This window comes from Trichomycterus rosablanca, chromosome 19 (genome assembly GCF_030014385.1).
Source record: "Trichomycterus rosablanca isolate fTriRos1 chromosome 19, fTriRos1.hap1, whole genome shotgun sequence".
NCBI lineage: Eukaryota > Metazoa > Chordata > Actinopteri > Siluriformes > Trichomycteridae > Trichomycterus > Trichomycterus rosablanca.
Genome location: NC_086006.1, coordinates 872,501 through 892,500, shown reverse-complemented (window position 1 = coordinate 892,500; position 20,000 = coordinate 872,501). Strand labels below are relative to the sequence as shown.

At 47.7% G+C, this 20,000-nt stretch overlaps 4 protein-coding genes across 6 annotated transcripts in view; 1 reads left to right on the top strand and 3 right to left on the bottom strand.

Moving 5' to 3' along the window:
- sgms2b (sphingomyelin synthase 2b) overlaps window positions 1-2,994 on the top strand; it is a 9,642-nt gene extending 6,648 nt beyond the window's left edge. For both annotated transcript variants that reach the window (XM_063015398.1, XM_063015399.1), the window contains exons 5-6: window positions 2,179-2,345; window positions 2,458-2,994. In XM_063015398.1, coding sequence (XP_062871468.1) covers window positions 2,179-2,345; window positions 2,458-2,646 — 356 coding nt within the window. In that variant the 3' untranslated portion in view covers window positions 2,647-2,994. The remainder of the gene's footprint in view (window positions 1-2,178; window positions 2,346-2,457) is intronic.
- The window catches only part of LOC134333832 (NLR family CARD domain-containing protein 3-like), a 560,375-nt gene that overhangs the window by 117,742 nt on the left and 422,633 nt on the right, over window positions 1-20,000 (bottom strand). The gene's annotated exons all lie outside the window — the stretch shown is intronic.
- cfi (complement factor I) lies at window positions 4,718-14,125 on the bottom strand. The gene is made up of 13 exons (XM_063015365.1): window positions 14,026-14,125; window positions 11,055-11,403; window positions 10,418-10,568; window positions 9,490-9,683; window positions 8,739-8,849; window positions 8,298-8,429; window positions 7,758-7,799; window positions 7,531-7,554; window positions 7,241-7,377; window positions 6,718-6,821; window positions 6,241-6,524; window positions 5,258-5,359; window positions 4,718-5,031 (listed from the first exon to the last, which is right to left on the bottom strand). The coding sequence occupies exons 1-13, from the start codon at window positions 14,083-14,085 to the stop codon at window positions 4,814-4,816; spliced, it is 1,908 nt and encodes a 635-aa protein (XP_062871435.1). The 5' UTR covers window positions 14,086-14,125; the 3' UTR covers window positions 4,718-4,813.
- LOC134333400 (tetratricopeptide repeat protein 39B) overlaps window positions 15,056-20,000 on the bottom strand; it is a 20,891-nt gene continuing 15,946 nt past the window's right edge. For both annotated transcript variants that reach the window (XM_063015371.1, XM_063015372.1), the window contains exons 15-19: window positions 19,925-20,000; window positions 19,730-19,841; window positions 19,244-19,361; window positions 18,542-18,658; window positions 15,056-18,278 (exon numbers count right to left, since the gene is read on the bottom strand). The exon at window positions 19,925-20,000 is cut by the window's right edge and continues 45 nt beyond it. In XM_063015371.1, coding sequence (XP_062871441.1) covers window positions 18,182-18,278; window positions 18,542-18,658; window positions 19,244-19,361; window positions 19,730-19,841; window positions 19,925-20,000 — 520 coding nt within the window. In that variant the 3' untranslated portion in view covers window positions 15,056-18,181. The remainder of the gene's footprint in view (window positions 18,279-18,541; window positions 18,659-19,243; window positions 19,362-19,729; window positions 19,842-19,924) is intronic.

The window sequence follows — 20,000 nt, the reverse complement described above, 5'->3', positions numbered from 1 at the left end:
TCACCCGTCTGTAACTCCACCTGTCTGTAACTCCACCTGTCTGTAACTCCACCTGTCTGTAACTCCACCCGTCTGTAACTCCACCTGTCTGTAACTCCACCCGTCTGTAACTCCACCCGTCTGTAACTTGAACTGTCTGTAACTCCACCCGTCTGTAACTCCACCCATCCACCCATCTGTAACTACACCTGTCTGTAACTCCACCTGTCTGTAACTCCACCCGTCTGTAACTTGAACTGTCTGTAACTCCACCCGTCTGTAACTCCACCCATCTGTAACTTCAACTGTCTGTAACTCCACCCATCTGTACATCCACCCATCCACCCATCTGTAACTACACCTGTCTGTAACTTCAACTGTCTGTTACTCCACCCGTCTGTAACTCCACCCGTCTTGTCTGTAACTCCACCTGACTCGTCTGTAACTCCACCCGTCTTGTCTGTAACTCCACCCGACTCGTCTGTAACACCACCCGTCTTGTCTGTAACTCCACCCGACTCGTCTGTAACTCCACCCGATTTGTCTGTAACTCCACCCGACTTGTCTGTAACTCCACCCGACTCGTCTGTAACTCCACCTGACTCGTCTGTATCTCCACCCGACTCGTCTGTAACTCCACCTGATTTGTCTGTATCTCCACCCGACTCGTCTGTAACTCCACCCGACTCGTCTGTAACTCCACCCGACTCGTCTGTAACTCTACCTGTCTCGTCTGTAACTCCACCTGTCTGTAACTCCACCTGTCTGTAACTCCACCTGACTAGTTTGTAACTCCACCTGACTAGTTTGTAACTCCACCTGTCTCGTCTGTAACTCCACCTGTCTCGTCTGTAACTTCAACTGTCTGTAACTCCACCCATCTGTACATCCACCCATCCACCCATCTGTAACTACACCTGTCTGTAACTCCACCTGTCTGTAACTCCACCCGTCTGTAACTTGAACTGTCTGTAACTCCACCCGTCTGTAACTCCACCCATCTGTAACTTCAACTGTCTGTAACTCCACCCATCTGTACATTCACCCATCCATCCATCTGTAACTACACCTGTCTGTAACTTCAACTGTCTGTTACTCCACCCGTCTGTAACTCCACCCGTCTTGTCTGTAACTCCACCTGACTCGTCTGTAACTCCACCCGTCTTGTCTGTAACTCTACCTGTCTCGTCTGTAACTCCACCTGTCTGTAACTCCACCTGTCTGTAACTCCACCTGACTAGTTTGTAACTCCACCTGACTAGTTTGTAACTCCACCTGTCTCGTCTGTAACTTCAACTGTCTGTAACTCCACCCATCTGTACATCCACCCATCCACCCATCTGTAACTACACCTGTCTGTAACTCCACCTGTCTGTAACTCCACCCGTCTGTAACTTGAACTGTCTGTAACTCCACCCGTCTGTAACTCCACCCATCTGTAACTTCAACTGTCTGTAACTCCACCCATCTGTACATCCACCCATCCACCCATCTGTAACTACACCTGTCTGTAACTTCAACTGTCTGTTACTCCACCCGTCTGTAACTCCACCCGTCTTGTCTGTAACTCCACCTGACTCGTCTGTAACTCCACCCGTCTTGTCTGTAACTCCACCCGACTCGTCTGTAACACCACCCGTCTTGTCTGTAACTCCACCCGACTCGTCTGTAACTCCACCCGATTTGTCTGTAACTCCACCCGACTTGTCTGTAACTCCACCCGACTCGTCTGTAACTCCACCTGACTCGTCTGTATCTCCACCCGACTCGTCTGTAACTCCACCTGATTTGTCTGTATCTCCACCCGACTCGTCTGTAACTCCACCTGATTTGTCTGTATCTCCACCCGACTCGTCTGTAACTCCACCCGACTCGTCTGTAACTCCACCCGACTCGTCTGTAACTCTACCTGTCTCGTCTGTAACTCCACCTGTCTGTAACTCCACCTGTCTGTAACTCCACCTGACTAGTTTGTAACTCCACCTGACTAGTTTGTAACTCCACCTGTCTCGTCTGTAACTCCAGCTGTCTCGTCTGTAACTCCACCTGTCTCGTCTGTAACTCCACCTGTCTTGTCTGTAACTCCACCTGTCTCGTCTGTAACTCCACCTGTCGTCTGTAACTCCACCTGTCTTGTCTGTAACTCCACCTGTCTCGTCTGTAACTCCACCATCTCTGGTGTGCTATCGTCCACTGTAGACTCCCCTCCCTCCCTGTGGTGGTACCAACTGATCTGCTGGGTGATGAGCGCGGTGGGCGTGGTGTTCATCCTGGTGGCTCACGAGCACTACAGCGTGGACGTGGTGGTGGCGTACTTCATCACGTCACGCCTCTTCTGCTGGTACCACACCATGGCTAACAACCAGGTACAGAACTACAAATCATCCCCCCCCCCCCCCCCCAGAAAAACTACAACTCCCACCCTGTTCATCATAAATAATAACACCTCCTCCGTGTCTCCTCCTCTCTCACCTCCAGGGTCTGAGAGATTCTCCTCACAACTACCTGAGCCGCGTCTGGTGGAGGTTCTTCTTCAACTTCATGGAGAGGAACGTGAGCTGCCCGGTGCCCTGCACCTTCTGCCCGCCGTTCTCCCTGCCCGCCTCCTGCATCATCAAGAACCCCTGCGCCAGCTACTCCAAAGTACAGACGTCCCGCGAGGAGTGACACGCCCGCGCGCACACACACACACACACACAGCAGTATTTTACTCGGCGTGATACGTCACGTGACGGACTGTTTGCTGATCACATGACTTCAGTGTGGCGGAGATGAAGACGATCAGACTCAGATGAAGGATGATTGTTGTGTTTGTGTTGCTGATTTTGTACCTCCGCCACACTTCACATGTGCCATTTTTACCTTGTACATGTTTACTGACGTTACTGGAAGGATTTTTATTGTTTGTTTTGATTTATTTCCTGTAAATATTGTATTATTTTATTATTATTATTGTTATGAATATTGTTTGTGTTGAACAGTAAAGTATTTTTTTCTATAAAGGCTGAAACCTCATTTTTTGCCTATTTTATTTCTGCATTTTTCTCCCAGTTTAGCATAGCCAATTAGTCTTCCACTGCTGGGGATTCTGATTGCGTTAGAGGAGGGTAAATTTGCCTGCTCACGCCCCCTCCGACCCGTACGCAGTCCCTTTACCCCTTCTTTTTTGCCGTGCTTCGATGGATTCACACATGAGGCTCATCCACTTCTGTACAGGCACTTGGGTCCTTGCACAGTGTTTAAAGACCACGCCCACTTAGTCCGGTCTTTTCCCACCCAGCAGACTAGTGGCTGATTTTATTTTATCTGCTGCACTGTCTGCACTACCGATCGTGCCCTCTAGATGGCGCCCAGCTGACCGGTAGCAGAGCTGAGATTCGGGGTGTTCAAAACCTCATTTTTATTATCAACACTTTTCCTTATATGGGGCTTTCCTCAAACTCAGCGATGCTCTAGAAACCGCTCTGTGGTGCAAAAAAGGTTGTTTAGCAATAAGAATGTTTTGGGCACTTTACCCCCTACAGTGCATAACACGATCAAAAGATTCAGGGGAATCTGAAGTAAAAACCAGTTAAACCTGAGTGCTTAAGCATCGACCACTGGACTCTGGAGCAGCAGCTGTAAGTTTGATGAGTGCTAGAAGAATGCACAAGCTGGCTACCATAGTGATCCTAATCCCATCCACCTCTGGGATGAATTGGAATGCCGACATCAGCCCCCAACCTCATTGATGCTCGTGACTGTATGAACGCCTTATTTATCATACATATAAATTCATGTGTACAGTATAATGAAATTCTTTTTCTCCTGGGGTCGGAGTGCAGGGTCAGTTATTGTACGGGGCCCCTGGAGTAGACAGGGTTAAGGGCTTTGCTCAAGTGCCCAACACGTGGCTTCATGGCATAGCTGGGATTCAAACTCTTAACCTTTCGATTGATAGCCCAAAGCTCTACCCACTAGGCCCCCAGTGTCCGTAAATACTCGCTTTCCAGGAGCACAGTGGCCCCAGCGGTTTATAAACGTTCACGGTGCAGGGTGAGCGCACGGTTCTGTGATGTGTGAGAGGTGGGTGTCCATAAACTTTCGACTGATTGTTAATACCGCGTTCGTCAGCGCGTTTCATCAGACGCTTCGGCAAACAAAGAATTAATCCTAGCATGCGTCACTCATTCCTGAACACAAACACGGCACGCCAGCCGTCCGTCACTGTGAAAAAGTATTCGCCCCCTCGCTGAGTGTGTGATACTAAATGATTTCTATTCATCCAACATCTTACACTATAGAGCCAAAAGTATATGGACACCTGATCGTGAGCTTGACAGACGTCTCACAGACAAGAAGTGTGTGTGTAAGGGAATTTGTGCCAGCATTTGTATGGCTGTTGAGTTTGGCTGAGGTCAGGGCTCTGTGTAGGAAGCTTTTCTTCATGTCTTTATAGAGCTAGAGTCATACTGGAACAGGAAAGGACCTTCCCTAAACTATTGCTGCAAAGCTGGAACCCTTTTTTTCCCTTTATAACTGACTTGTGAGCAACTACTGTGGCTGAAACACATGCATTCAATCATTAGAAGGGGTGTCCAAATAATTTTGACCATATAGTGTTGACAATATTTGGGTTCTCTGAATCATTTCCTAAAGCCGCCACTAGAGGGCGCTGTGTTTATTATTAATAAATCATGAAGCGCCGAGATGTTCTTATAAATCCACAAACACACCGAGATCACCGAAACCAGAAGAATTCATTCAGTAATTTTATTTAAACTAAATAAACTAAAGTCCAGAGAAAAAACGGTCCTGCAGTGGTCACTACGCCACGCCCTGGTCACTTTCCTCTTCAGTGGTTGTACTTGGTGACTTCAGGCCAGCCGGTGTGGAGTCGGATCCACTCAAAATAATCGGCCACTTTGGTGTAGACTCCGGGGTAACCGGCCACCCCGCATTTCTCCCCCCAGCTCACGATCCCCCACACATACGACACCCCGCTCGCGTCCGTGCACACCAACGGACCTCCGGAGTCACCCTGACACGCGTCCACCGTTCCCTCCAGGTCACCTGCGACAGGTGAGACAGGTGTGGATGGGTGAGACAGGTAACAGTGTGGTTATTAGACTAATGAGACAGGTGGACTTGGAAGAGGTAACATTTTAAACATTTGGACAAGTAAGAAGGGTGATGACATGTAAGGTATAAACTGGTGAGGTGAGACAGGTGTGATATAAACAGGTTAGGTTAGACAGTTGTGGTATAGTCAGGTGAGGTGAGACAGGTGAACACATACCTGCACACTCCATGCCGTCGTAAAATCGGTCCTTGTAGTACTGACTGCAGTTACCGATAATATTTACATTTGCGTAATTCAGAGTATAAACTCTGTCTGTCTCTACACACACACACACACACAGAAAATATTAAACATGTTAATAAATGTACACAATCCACCTGTATTCAATCTGTATGGGTGAGAGCAGGTGGGTGGACAGGTGAGAAGGTTTAAACAGGTGAGACATGGACAAGTAAAAAAGATTAGATGAGGACAGGTAAGACAGGTGAGATAAGGACAGGTAAGACAGGTGAGATAAGGACAGGTAAGACAGGTAAGATGTGGACTGGTAAGACAGGTGAGATGTGGACAGGTAAGACGGGTAAGATGTGGACAAGCATTACAGATGGACATGCAGGGACACAAAAGCTGTACCCAGGTAAGAAAGGTGTGGACAGGTGAGAGAGCGAGTGGACAGGTGAGAGAGCGAGTGGACATGTGAGACAGGTGTGGACAGATGAGAGAGCGAGTGGACAGGTGAGAGAGCGAGTGGACAGGTGAGAGAGCGAGTGGACATGTGAGACAGGTGTGGACAGGTGAGAGAGCGAGTGAACAGGTGAGAGAGCGAGTAGACAGGTGAGAGAGCGAGTGGACAGCTAAGACAGGTGTGGACAGGTGAGAGAGGGAGTGGACAGGTAAGACAGGTGTGGACAGGTGAGAGAGCGAGTGGACAGCTAAGACAGGTGTGGACAGGTGAGAGAGCGAGTGGACAGGTAAGACAGGTGTGGACAGGTGAGAGAGCGAGTGGACAGGTGAGAGAGCGAGTAGACAGGTGAGAGAGCGAGTGGACAGCTAAGACAGGTGTGGACAGGTGAGAGAGGGAGTGGACAGGTGAGAGAGCGAGTGGACAGCTAAGACAGGTGTGGACAGGTAAGACAGGTGTGGACAGGTGAGAGGTGGAGAGGACAGACAGCGTAGGAGAGTCTGAGTGAAGGTTTAACCTTGGCGGCCGCGCCCCCAGCCGGAGATGGTGCAGGTGGAGTTGGGCAGGAACTGCAGCGGGGACCAGGGGACGCAGATGGAGCGCACGGCGGGGTTGGGGTGCAGACACTCCTTCACGTGAGCCAGGTTCTGCAGCTGGATGAGGGCGATGTCGTTCTGAGAGGTGCGGGAGTTGTACTCGTGGTGGATGATGATGCTCTTCACAGGGATGGTGTCGGAGGTGGTCAGCAGCATCACCTTACTCCACAAGGAGAACTTGATCCTGAACTCCTTGGGTTTGTTCCTGCTCACATTGGGGACAGGTAAGACATGAAGGTGTGAGACAGCTGAAGTGGGGACAGGTAAGACATCAAGGTGTGAGACAGCTGGGGACAGGTGAGAGGTCAGGAAGTTGCAGTGTGCACCAGGTGAGATCAGGTGAGATCAGGTGAGATGTGCTAGTTCTGTAATAGAAAGTCTGATTCCTGATTGGTTACCTTACACAGTGGGCGGCGGTCAGGACCCAGCAGCCACCCAGGTACGCACCACCACAGTGGATCCTCCCTTCATCCTCGATAGCAACCTGCCACTGGATCTGAGTCTACACACACACACACACACACACACACACACACACACACACACACACACACACACACACACACACACACACAGTATACAGTGCTGCACAGTGTGATGTTGTGTATTGTTACACAATATTGTACTGCACCATGTGGTGTGTAGTGTTGTGTAGTTCTGTGTATTACTGTGTAATATTGTGTATTAGTGTGTAGTGTTGTGTATTGTAGTGTTGTGTAGTGTGTAGTGTTGTGTATTGTAGTGTTGTGTAGTGTGTAGTGTTGTGTATTGTAGTGTTGTGTATTGTAGTGTTGTGTAGTGTGTAGTGTTGTGTAGTGTGTAGTGTTGTGTAGTGTTGTGTAGTGTGTAGTGTTGTGTATTGTAGTGTTGTGCAGTGTGTAGTGTTGTGTATTAGTGTGTAGTGTTGTGTAGTGTGCTGACCGGTAGAGCTTGCTGTCCCCCGACTACACGTTTGGTGCGTGGCCGTAGCATTTCCTTCTCCGTCTTATGAACGTAGTCCATGTTGGGAATCCCACAATGCAACTGGCTCTCAATGTGCTTACGGGCATTTAGTATAGCTGATACACACACACACACACACACACACACACGCACACACACACACACACACACACACACACATATATATAAACAGCATTAACACAATGGTGTGTATGTGAACCTTTAAGTCTGACAGTAAAGTGTGTGTGTGTGTGTGTGTAGAAATGTACCTTCTTTAGGATTGAATTCTAGCTCTGTAAAACAAACACAGGTCACGTTAGTAATGCTGATCGTGTATGTGTGTGTGCGTGTGCGTGTGTGTGTGTGTGTGTGTGTGTGTGTGTGTGTGTGTGTGTGTGTGTGTGTGCGTGCGTGCGTGTGTGTGCGTGCGTGTGTGTGTGTGTGTGTGTGTGCGTGCGTGCGTGTGTGTGTGTGTGTGTGTGTGTGTGTTTCATACCTTCAGGACGGTGGTTTTCTCTGCCAGCACTTAAAATTTTACCTAAAAAACAGACGAATCAGATTGAAAGTTTTTGTCTGAAGTCATTTTAAATCTGATGAGGCGTCCACATACTTTTGGCTCCACTGTGTGCTTGTATATTATTTATTTATTTATTTATTTATTTATTTATTTATTTATTTTTATTCCCAGTCCAGTTGTGTCTAATCGGAGTTTCTGTGTATTGCCACTCCCACCCCCTCGTTCTCAGACGCCCCTCGGCCCCTGATCGCTTCTTTTCACCAGTGAGGGGCGGAGTCTAACAGAGTGCAGCATCGTGTGTGGAGAGCCACGTTCTACTGATCGGCCAGCAGAGGGCGCACTCGCACCAGTGACTAGGAGCCCTGTTCCAGGCCTCATCCCTACCTTAACAGACACACAGCCAATCATGTGTCTGCATAGGCGCCTGGCCGGCTGACAGCACAGCTGAGACTGTAGAGTTCCTGGATAGTTTAATGAAAGATCAATAGCTAAAAAACAAAAGATCTGATTGGTGCTCACTGGTGTTTGAAGGCTTCTGATTGGCTCCTGCAGCTTCATCTTCCCCACCTAAACAGTCCCGAATCTGATCTCTAACAGCGTGGGGTGACAGACACACCCCGGATTTACAGTGGTAGGCACCGTTACTGCAATCTGCAACACACACACACACACACACACACACACTGGTTCAGTTCTGTCTAAAAAGTGGGCGGGGTCTGGTTAGTAGGCCGGGGCGCCTGTACAGAAGTGGAGGAACCTGGAGATCAGCGCGTGACTCTCCGTGAGCAAGACTGACATCCACCGAAGTACGGGGGGATAAGAAGGGCACACATCAGAGGGAGGGCGTGTCAGGAGAACATACCCTCCTCGTACACCATCGAGGTCTCCAGCAGAGGAAGAGGCTACGACTAAACTGGGAGAAAATGCAGAAATACCACCGAGAACGTGTGACCCTCGTACCTGTGCAGCACATCTCGTCGCTGGCGTCCCCGCAGTCGTCCACTCCGTCACAGGTGCTGTTCCACGAGATGCACTTCCTGTTCACACAGGTGAACTCCGAACACCGCCCGCCTACAAACATCAGTAACAGAGCGTCGCTGTTTATTATTATACATTATTAAACACCATCAGCTCCTCTCTACAGGTGATTCACTACGTCATCATGACTTTGTGATGGTTGTCTGCACAGACAGCTTTCTCCAGCGCCCGCTGTCACCTGTAGCCCCTGATAATCCAGCTTCTGAGTCTTCTGAGTTGTTGCCATGCAGGGCCCAGAGGAACGTAACGTGCTGTAGTTCTGGCCGTCTCGTACACTCGTTCAGTGGTCATCGTCTTAATTTAAGGTACTGGGACTCAGATCTGTGCTCAGGTGCTTCCTTCACGTGTCTAGAACTGAACTCTAATCCACCTGCTGGAATGTGTACTGACTGGGTGCAGTTTAATCCATCCCAAAAGTGTTGAGTCAGGCTGAGTGTTCACCAGGACTCTGTGTAGAGCGACTGGAGCTCCTTTATACACGACTAGTCAAACCACGTCTATATAATCATAACCATGCTGACAGAGGAAGAGGACCTTCCCTAAACTGTTCCCACAATGTTAAAAGCGTATCTTGTAACTTAGATCATTTTTATGATAAATCATTAGGAGGAGCGTCCACATACTTTTGACCATGTACGGTGTAAATAGTTCCAGTATCATATACGTACTGTACCTTTGGGTTCGTTGTAGCAGGTTACCGCGGAGATGAGGGTGTAGTCACCAACTTTGCGAGGTTTGTAAAGCTCGCACTCCATCAGTGAGCTCTCGTACCCCGTACACCTCACACTCATACACTCCCCCGGCCACGCCCACCCAGCTTTCACCTCGAGGTCCTTCACCTCCACGGTCTCGGCCGCGGCGGCTCCTCTGACGGCAGGAGGAAAGACACAGACATGAAAGTACTGACAGAAATACTGACACCCTGAGGACCACCCCCTAATACTGACACTAATACTGACACCCTGAGGACCACCCCCCTAATACTGACACTAATACTGACACTAATACTGACACCCTGAGGACCACCCCCCTAATACTGACACTAATACTGACACTAATACTGACACTAATACTGACACTAATACTGACACCCTGAAGACCACCTGACTAATACTGACACTAATACTGACACTAATACTGACACTAATACTGACACTAATACTGACACTAATACTGACACCCTGAGGACCATCTGACTAATACTGACACTAATACTGACACTAATACTGACACCCTGAGGACCACCCCCCTAATACTGACACTAATACTGACACTAATACTGACACTAATACTGACACCCTGAGGACCATCTGACTAATACTGACACTAATACTGACACTAATACTGACACCCTGAGGACCACCTGACTAATACTGACACTAATACTGACACTAACCCTGAGAATCTGTGTGTGTGTGCTTGTGTGTGTTTGTCTAAGTGTGTGGGTGTATGTCTGTGTGTTTTTCTGTGTGTGTGTGTTTCTCTGTGTGTGTGAGTGTGTGTGTTTCTGTGTGTGAGTGTGTTTCTGTGTGTGTGTGAGTGTGTGTGTGTGTGTGTGTGTGTGAGTGTGTGTGTGTGTGTGTGTGTGTGTGTATGTGTACCTTTTGTTTTTTTTAAACTGTCTGCAGACCACGTTAGCGGCGGCCATGTTCCAGGACTCAGTTCCACATATCAGCGCTCTGTGTTTGGGCGTGGTCATCACAACCACCTCGTGATCCCCCGAATTCTTCAACTGCCCCTCAGAGATAACACCTAACACACACACACACACACACACACACACGAGTGCCTGACCTTACAAATACTCTTTTGACTGAATGGGCACAAATTCCCACAGACTTTAAAATCAGGGAAAAAACATCCCAGAAATGTGGGCACAGTCACACTGTGAGGTGTCCACATATTTTTGGCAATATTTCGCCTTCTCTCTACTGCTGCAGACGTCCACTACTGACCGAAAAGAGCCGTGACTAACACACGCCCCCCCCCCCACACAAACACGTGTCCAGTACAGACCGCTTCTTTTCACCTGCACCAGGGTTCATACGGAGATCCGTATCGCGCACAGAGAGTCACGCATTGCTCTCTGTTATCCCCCGTCTCTGTGCAGCACCATCGATCAGTCAGCAGAGGGCGTAACTGCAACCAGCCAATCATCGTCTGTGAGATTTAAACCCACGGCCTATTTCTGGGTTCACCGGTGGAAAACACGGCTCACGGGGGCCACGCCCGTCTTACCTTCGCACTTCCCGTAGTGTGAGACGACAGGCTGCTCGTCCCGGCAGGAGATGGCCTGAGCCTGGCACAGCGACAGGTAGTCCCGTCCGTTCAGGCCGCACACGCCCGGCCCCAGGCGCGGGCACTGATAGGGCAGCTTGCACACGCACTCGCCCCTGATGCAGCGGAGCCACGGCGGGCAGAAGACCTTGGCGCAGGAAGCGCGGGTGTACTTCTGATCTAAACACTCCAAAGATACCAAACTGTTCGGCTGGACCGGGGGCGGGGGCGGGGGCGGTGCTGTCGGTGCTGCAGGGCCGGGTGGGGGTGATGGTTTTTGGGTCTCGTGTTTTTGGATGGAATCCTCCTCCTGTATGAAGAGAAATGAACAGAGGCATTACACAGGGAGTCCGACATGTTTACGTTTGAGGAGCATCAATGAGAAGAATTCAGTCACTATATGGACAAAAGTGTTTCAGCCACAACAGTCACTAACAGGTAATAAATCACTTATATAAAGGACATGATCCATAATGCTTCTGACTGTGCAGCAACAGTTTAGGGAAGGTCCTGTCCCGGTTCCAGCATGACTGGTCAAGAAAACCTCAGCTGATGTTCCAGATGTTCCAGTTTTGAAGATCTGTGCAGGACACAGGAGTTACTTCACACTGAGCTTCTCTTCATGTCTTTATAGAGCTTGATTTGTGATTAAACAAGAAGGGGCCTTCCCTAAACTGTTGCTGCATATATTCTGCTCATGTTCCAGAGTTCTCATGAGAGTTCTCATCTTCCAGAGTTCTCATCTTCCAGAGTTCTCATGAGAGTTCTCATCTTCCAGAGTTCTCATCTTCCAGAGTTCTCATGAGAGTTCTCATCTTCCAGAGTTCTCATCTTCCAGAGTTCTCATCTTCCAGAGTTCTCATGAGAGTTCCTATCTTCCAGAGTTCTCATCTTCTAGAGTTCTCATGAGAGTTCTCATCTTCTAGAGTTCTCATGAGAGTTCTCATCTTCCAGAGTTCTCATCTTCCAGAGTTCTCATGAGAGTTCCTATCTTCCAGAGTTCTCATGAGAGTTCTTATCTTCCAGAGTTCTCATGAAACAGAGTTACATGAAGCAGCTGAGTTGAGATCATTAGTGATTATGACTGACTACAGTGAGTGACTCCTCTGTGCCCATATAAATAGGACTAGCTAGACTGCACTTATTAATTAAATTAATTAATTAAACCTTCACCTCCTGGGTCTCATGTTTCTGTGTACAGAAGAGCTCAGATTAAATATGTACTGTATTATATTACTCACTCATTTACTCACACACTCACACACACACTCACCCACACACTCACACACTCACCCACTCACTCACACACTCACCCACCCACTCACCCACACACTCACCCACCCACTCACCCACACACTCACACACACACTCACCCACTCACCCACACACTCACCCACACACTCACACACACACTCACATACTCATACACTCACTCACTCACCCACCCACTCACACACACACTCACATACTCATACACACACTCATACACTCATACACTCACTCACTCACCCACCCACTCACACACACTCACACACTCACTCACTCACCCACCCACTCACACACACACACACATACTCATACACTCACTCACTCACCCACACACTCACACACTCATACACTCACTCACCCACTCACACACTCACACACACACACATACTCATACACTCACACACTCACCCACACACTCACACACACACTCACACACACACTCACACACTCATACACTCTCACTCACCCACACACTCATACACTCACTCACTCACCCACACACTCATACACTCACTCACCCACTCACACACCCACTCATACACTCACACACACACTCATACACTCACTCACCCACTCACACACACACACACTCATCCACCCACACACACACACACACACTCACACACACACTCACACATACACTCACCCACTCACACACACACTCACACACACACTCACACACACACACTCATACACCCACTCACACACACACACACACACACACTCATCCACCCACACACACACACACACACTCATCCACCCACCCAGTCACACACACACACACACACACACACACACACACACACACACACATTTACTCACTCATTCATAGCTGTATTGACGGTTCCTCAGTCGGACCTTCACACTGATCAATAACATCAACACCAAACACCAAGCAAAGTTCAACACTAAACTAAACACCAACTCATCATCAGATCATCAGATCCTCTCACTCCTCCAAACACCACTGACACACCTACTGGAAAGAACTGAGACATCCACAGTACTTATGAGACACAGTTCTTATGAGACACAGTTCTTATGAGACAGTTCTCATGAGCTCTCATTAGAAAGAATCATGAATCTCGGCTCTGCTACCAGTCGGCTGGGCCCCCTCTAGCAGGTACGATCTTCAGGGCCTGCAGCAGACAGAATGGGCCACTAGTCTGCTGGGTGGGAAAAGACGGGACTAAAAAGTGGGCGGAGTCTTTGGTACTGTGTAAGGACCCTGGATAATAGGCCGAGGCTCCTGTACAGAAGTGAGATCAGCGCGTGACTCTCCCAGCGTGAGACCGACCTCACGCGCCGATCCACCGAAGTACGGAGAAATAAGAAGGGGTCGGGGGAGTGCAGAAACGTGGGAGGGAGGGCGTGTCAGGAGAATATCCCCTCCTCATACACCATCAGGGTCTCCAGCAGAGGAAGAGGAACTGGCTACGACTAAGAAAGAAAGAGAAATGAAATGGAAAAAAGATCTTCCCTTGGTGCTTTGGTGGAATAAGCTCTACTGATCCGCTAAGCTAACAGGGTCTGATCAGATCTGCTCTCTGAACGTTCTGAGGGAAACATGAAGCTCTGGGGAAGAACTTCAGCCACATGCTGCTAATGGAGAAGCGAAGAGTTCTACAGATTAAATAAGATGAAAGAAAAATCTGAGACTTACAGTGTGGACGACGATCTGGAGCAGGAGGAACGTGAAGAGCAGAAGTGCAGGTCTCATCATCCTGTTCCTCGGTCTGATCTTCTCTGATCTTCTGCTCCAGCAGTCCTGAGTTCACCAAAATCTGAGCTTCATCAATCATTAACCAGGGTAAACACGGGGCGAGTGAGATAGTGAGTGAGTGAGTGAGTGAGTGAGGGGAGTAACGGTGAGGAACCCGAGGAACCTGAGCGTCGCTTTACTGGAACGTTTCATCACACGGTGAGGAGCAACGACCAGAGTTACACCGCTGTTTACTCACCACGTCACTATCTCACCTAAAGTATCAGGACACCACTACAAACTACAAAGTCCAGGATAAAGCTGTCATAACAAACGATACGCCTCCAAATGTGAGACAACAGTTTAGGGAAGGCCCTTCCTGTTCCGGTCTGACTGTGACCCTGTGTGGAGAAGCTCCAGTGGCCCCAACATCAGTAAACACCTTCGAAATAAATTCCTGCAGTTCATTGGTCCTTCTCTTCTCTCCTTCTCACGCCCTTCGCGTAACCATTGGCCAAACTTCTCATCGTTCTTCTTCAGAGCAACAGCAGCTCACAGTTCAATTACTGACAGTTTCAAAAATCAATGGACAGCAGAAACAGTAGCAGTTCAGACACGTCCTTCAGCGAGCTTGATAGGACAGGAGCTTTATGAGCTTTAGGAAGGAATTCATGAGCAGATCAGGACACGTGAATATTCATTTATTATTTTAATTGAATATCGTGAACTAGAATCTGAGCTGTGCTACCGACCCGTCGGGCCCCTACACAGACATGAGTGGCTTCAGCCGACTGAGATTCCTCATCAGTGCTGCAGTTACGACCTCTGCTGGCTGCTCGAGGCGCTGCACAGAGACGGTGAATAACGGAGAGCAGTGCGTGACCCTGTGTGTTACCCTGCAGGTATAACCTGGGGAACCGGATACGACTAAATAAAATAAAAGATAAAGATGAGAAATAGAATAAAAAAAGAGACTGGAGCTGAGACGGACTGAGAGATGAAGAAAACGTCTTTATTAATGAGTGTGTGAGATTCTCACTGCATAGAGAGTCAGTCAGTACACAACATCAGTGAAAGATCTGCACCCATGATGCATCACTCTCACCCATGATGCATCACTCTCACTGCTGGAGGCTTCTTATTGCTTCAGCTCCTTTATTATTATTATTATAATTTCTGATCCTGATAGTTCAGTAACACATGGTGATGTATTGCTCGTATCGTGACAGAACGATTTATCGTTACACCGACGACCCGACAGATACATGACAGAATGAAAAACACACGATACGGCCAAAAGTATGTGGACACGCCTCTAATAAACAACTAAATGTGCTTCAGTCAATTCTGTATATAATTATCATTCATCATTCAGTGTCTGATTTAGCACCACTTTATCCTGGTCTGGGTCGCGGTGGGTCTGATTCACTGGGCGAAACGCTAAAGGAAACACACACACACACAGTTAGGCATGTTTTTGCATGTATTTTGACTGTAGGAGGAAACCGGAGTGTCTGGAGGAAACCCACACAGACGCAGGGAGAACATGCAAAATCAACACAATAAGGACCCTGATCGCCCAGCTTGGGAATCGAACCCACAACCTTTGTGCTGTGAGAATGCATTGCCGAGCCACCATGTATACAATCAATTATATAAAATCTGATTAATCAGTTAGATCATTACATGCTTCCATCTGTGTGGCAACACTTTAGGGAAGGTCCTTGTTCATAAAGATACGCCTCGGTTGGACCAACTTGGTTTGCAGGGACTCCAGTGACCTGCACAGAGTCCCGACCTAAACCCCTACCGAGCACTTCTGGAATGAATTAGAACATCAGCTGCGTGTCGGTCCGCCTCGCTCAAAAGCTCCAGACTGAACGGGCACAAGTTCCCACAGACGTGAGACAGAAGTGGACAGATTTAACAGAAAAGTGGCGGCTGTTCAAGCAACAGTGAGGAGCTGGAGTAACGTTGGTGAGTTTGGAATGAAGGTTCAGCAGGTTTATAAAGAGGCGTCCACATACTTTTGGCCACATAAAGTACAGTCAAACAGAGAAGCACAAAATGTTTAAAATCGTTTAATTAAAGACAAAAACGTACAAAAGGCACAAAAATTTTGGTGTCAGCAGTAAATCGAGAAAATCTGGATTTAGTTTCAACTTTTTTTCCCACCCACATTAGAAAACACAGAATGTATTCAATTTGTTTTTCCCACCCACCTTGAAACGAACAACACATGGTTAATTATTTTCAGAATCAGAATATTGGAACCAACATGAATTCTATACTTTTTTTTCCACCCACATTGGAACAAACAGCACATTATTGAATTTCTTTCCTACCCATATTGGAACCAACAGCATAGGATGTGTGAAAAAAAAAAATCACACCCACATTAAACAAACAGCAAATTATCTATTTGTTTCCCACCCACACTGGAACAAACAGCACATTATTGAATTTTTCCCACCCATATTTGATCCACAGAACACATTCTGAATCTTTTTTTTTACCACCCATATTGGAACCAACAGCACATGATGGAATTTTCCACCTACATTAAAACCAATTCTTTTCCCACCTATACTGGAACCTCCAGCATGTATTCAAATCTTTTTTTCACACCAATATTGGAACAAACATGAGTTCTGAATATTTTCTTTACACCCATATTGGAACCAACAGCAAGTACTGAATCTTTTTTTCCCACCCATATTGGAACAGCACATAGTCTGACATTTTTTCCAACCCATTTTGGGACCACCAGCATGTGTTTGAATCTTTTTTCCCACCCATACTGGAACCAAGAGCACATGTGGGGAAAAAGATGGTCCTGGTGGAGCTGGTTCTGCTGGCTCGTTTGTAGTGGGGAATGGATCCAGGTTCCAGTGTGGGTGGAGCAGCACTATGATTGCGTAATCTCTATGACAATCGAATAATAATAAGAATAATCATTCATTCATTCATCGCTTCTGTTCTGTCCACTGAGTAATTAAAGCTGCAGTGTGGAACTTTTGGAAAGGTGGAGCCCTCTGGTGGAGATGCAGAGCTGTGTGTTTCACAACTTCTAAACTGAGAAGCATCGCTAAACTCAAGATACTGGACAAGCCCCATTACTGACAGTAATAATGTAGAAACACTTGCTCGGAGCACCAGGAACTTTATTCATTTACAGTACTGTTATTAGTTCCTCACAGCTCTGCTGAGGAGAACCGCAGGCTAGCACACGCCTCCTCCTACCCGACCACGGTCCAGCCAGCTCACTGCTGATTCCCTCTGCTGCTTGGTCCACCACTGCACTGGCCGAGTGGGGTCACAGACATGCGTGAAATCATCGACCACTCCTTTCTCCTAACAGAGAGCAGCATGGCGTACAGAGAGTAACGTGTTGGCCAGCAAAGGCTCCAATGCAGCAGCAGTTAGGAACCTGGTTAACCCTCCCGCCCTCTGACACAGCCAATCGTGTCTGCCGGACACCCGGATTCAAACTCCAGATCTCAGCGTGTGGTGGGTCGCTGCACCCCCGAGTCTGGGGATGAGAGGAGATTTAAGCGCCTGAGCAGCAGCCGTGATGTTTGTGTTTGTGATTTACGAGACGCTAAAGTTCCAGACTGCAGCTTTAATGATGCTGGTGAGATGAGAGACGTGTGAACGTTCAGCTCTGATTAACTGCCTCAATCAAAATAAATAAAAATAAAATATTTATATTTCACTCCTGAACTAATAATAATCAAATCAGAATAAACACCTCAACTAACCCCCCCACACACACATTGCCCCCCCCTAAATTAAAGTTTTATTCACATCATTTTCCTGCAGACACACCTGCTCATCAAGTGTGTGTGCGTGTACAGTATGTGTGTGTACAGTGTGTGTGTGTGTGTGTGTGCGTGTACAGTGTGTGTGTGTGCGTGTACAGTGTGTGGTGTGTGTGTGTGTGTGTGTGTGTGTGTAAGAAAAAAAAGAACTTTGGTTGAATGAATGAATGAGTGAACTTTAATGGCTCTCTCAGTTCTTCCTGTGTTAGCGTTAGCCGCTACACTGCAGTTACAGTACCAGGATGATCAGAACGCTCGGGTCAGAGGTCAGAGGTCAGGAGGTGATGCTGGTGTTGCTATGGTGAGTTGAGCGGGGAGCCCTTCAGGCTGTTGAGCGCAGCGTGGATCCGAAAGTGCAGCCGCGACTCCATGGAATAATCCTTATAGTTCATCCTGTAGTCAATAATCAATAATCAATAATCAATCAATAATCCTTATAGTTCATCCTGTAATCAATAATCAATAATCAATCAATAATCATTATAGTTCATCCTGTAATCAATAATCAATAATAATCAGTGTATGTGTGTGTGTGTGAGTGTGTGTGTATGTGAGTGTGTGTGTGTGTGTGTGTGAGTGTGTGTGTGTGTGTGTGTGTGAGTGTGTGTGTATGTGTGTGTGTGTGTGTGTGTGTGTGTGTGTGTGCGTGTGTGTACTTTGCGTCCTCGATGTAGTGTGTTGCCTTGGCGACGTCCCCCTGTAGTTTATAGAGCAATCCGAGTTCATAGAGAGTGTACGGGATCAGATAGTGATCATACCGGATCCTCTTCTCACTACAGTCACACACACACACACACACACACACACATCAATACACACACACACACACACACACATCAATACACACACACACACACACACACACATCAATATACACACAAACACACAATATATATATAGACAGAGAGAGTTGAGTTTACTTTGTTTTTCAGGTTTTTTCTGTGACTGAATAAATTTTCACGATCCAGATGTGGTCTAGACATGATCCAGATGTGTTCCAGACACAGTCTAGACATGATCCAGATATGGTCTAGACATGATCCAAACATGGTCCAGATGTGTTCCAGACACAGTCTAGACATAAACCAGATGTGTTCCAGACAGTCCAGACATGTTCTAGACATGGTCCAAATGTGTTCCAGACACGGTAAAGACATGACCCTGACATGTTCTAGACATGACCCAGACATGGTCCAGATGTGTTCCAGACACAGTTCAGACACATCACAGACAAGGTGCAGACACGATCCAGACGTGTCCCACAATAAATGATGAACAGAAGAAGAACGGTGGAGGAATTAAACCCTCGTTATTTACAGTGTCTATAAACTTCTGACCACACAGAGACGAGTACGAACCTGGCGATGACCTGAGAGAAACACAGCTCAGCCTGCAGGAACCGGTCCAGATGTTTCAGACACAAACCCTTCAACATCTGCACCAAGCACTCGTCATCAGGGTGGAACTCAGAGGGGTCTGAAACATACACACACACACACACACACACATCATCATCATCATCATCATCATCATCATCATCATGTGACATGCAGTAGAATGAAGTGTATAAATCACACCGCCGCTGGACTCTGGAGCGACAGATCTGTGTGTGATGCTGAGTGAACTGGACTTTGGTGAGGAAGATCAAAGCTGAAGCTGTTTCAGATGTTCTGGGCCCCTGAGAGCCACACACACACGGGTCTGGTGGATTAGGTGTGGAAGGATTTTAGGATGAAGTGGGATGCCGACTGTGATCAGTGGGAGTGGATCTGGTGTGTGTGAGGGTGAGATGAGGTTGTGAGGTTGAGATGAGGTTGAGATGAGGTTGAGATGATGAGACTCACTGGGCTCGTTCCTCAGCTGCTCCTCAGCTCTCTCGATGGTGATCAGTAACGCCTCCGTCACATCCGCTCGCTTCCCAACGATGGTGAAGCCGTTCCACACGTACATCATTTCCTGTCAACACACACCACTTCCTGTTATGATCACTGTGTGTGTGTGTGTGAGTGTGTGTGTGTGTGTGTGTGTGTGTATCTCACCAGTGCAGGAATGACCAGTTTGACGGGGTTGGTTCCTGAGTAACGTCGAGCTTTTCTCATGGCAAACTTCTCAGTG

Coding starts and splice junctions, on each gene's coding strand:
- cfi (XM_063015365.1), bottom strand. CDS start 14,085: ATGATGAGACCTGCACTTCTGCTCTTCACGTTCCTCCTGCTCCAGATC. Junction 8,430..8,738: donor CGACGAGATGTGCTGCACAG/GTACGAGGGTCA, acceptor TGTGTGTTGCAG/ATTGCAGTAACGGTGCCTAC. Junction 7,378..7,530: donor AGAATTCAATCCTAAAGAAG/GTACATTTCTAC, acceptor TGTGTGTATCAG/CTATACTAAATGCCCGTAAG.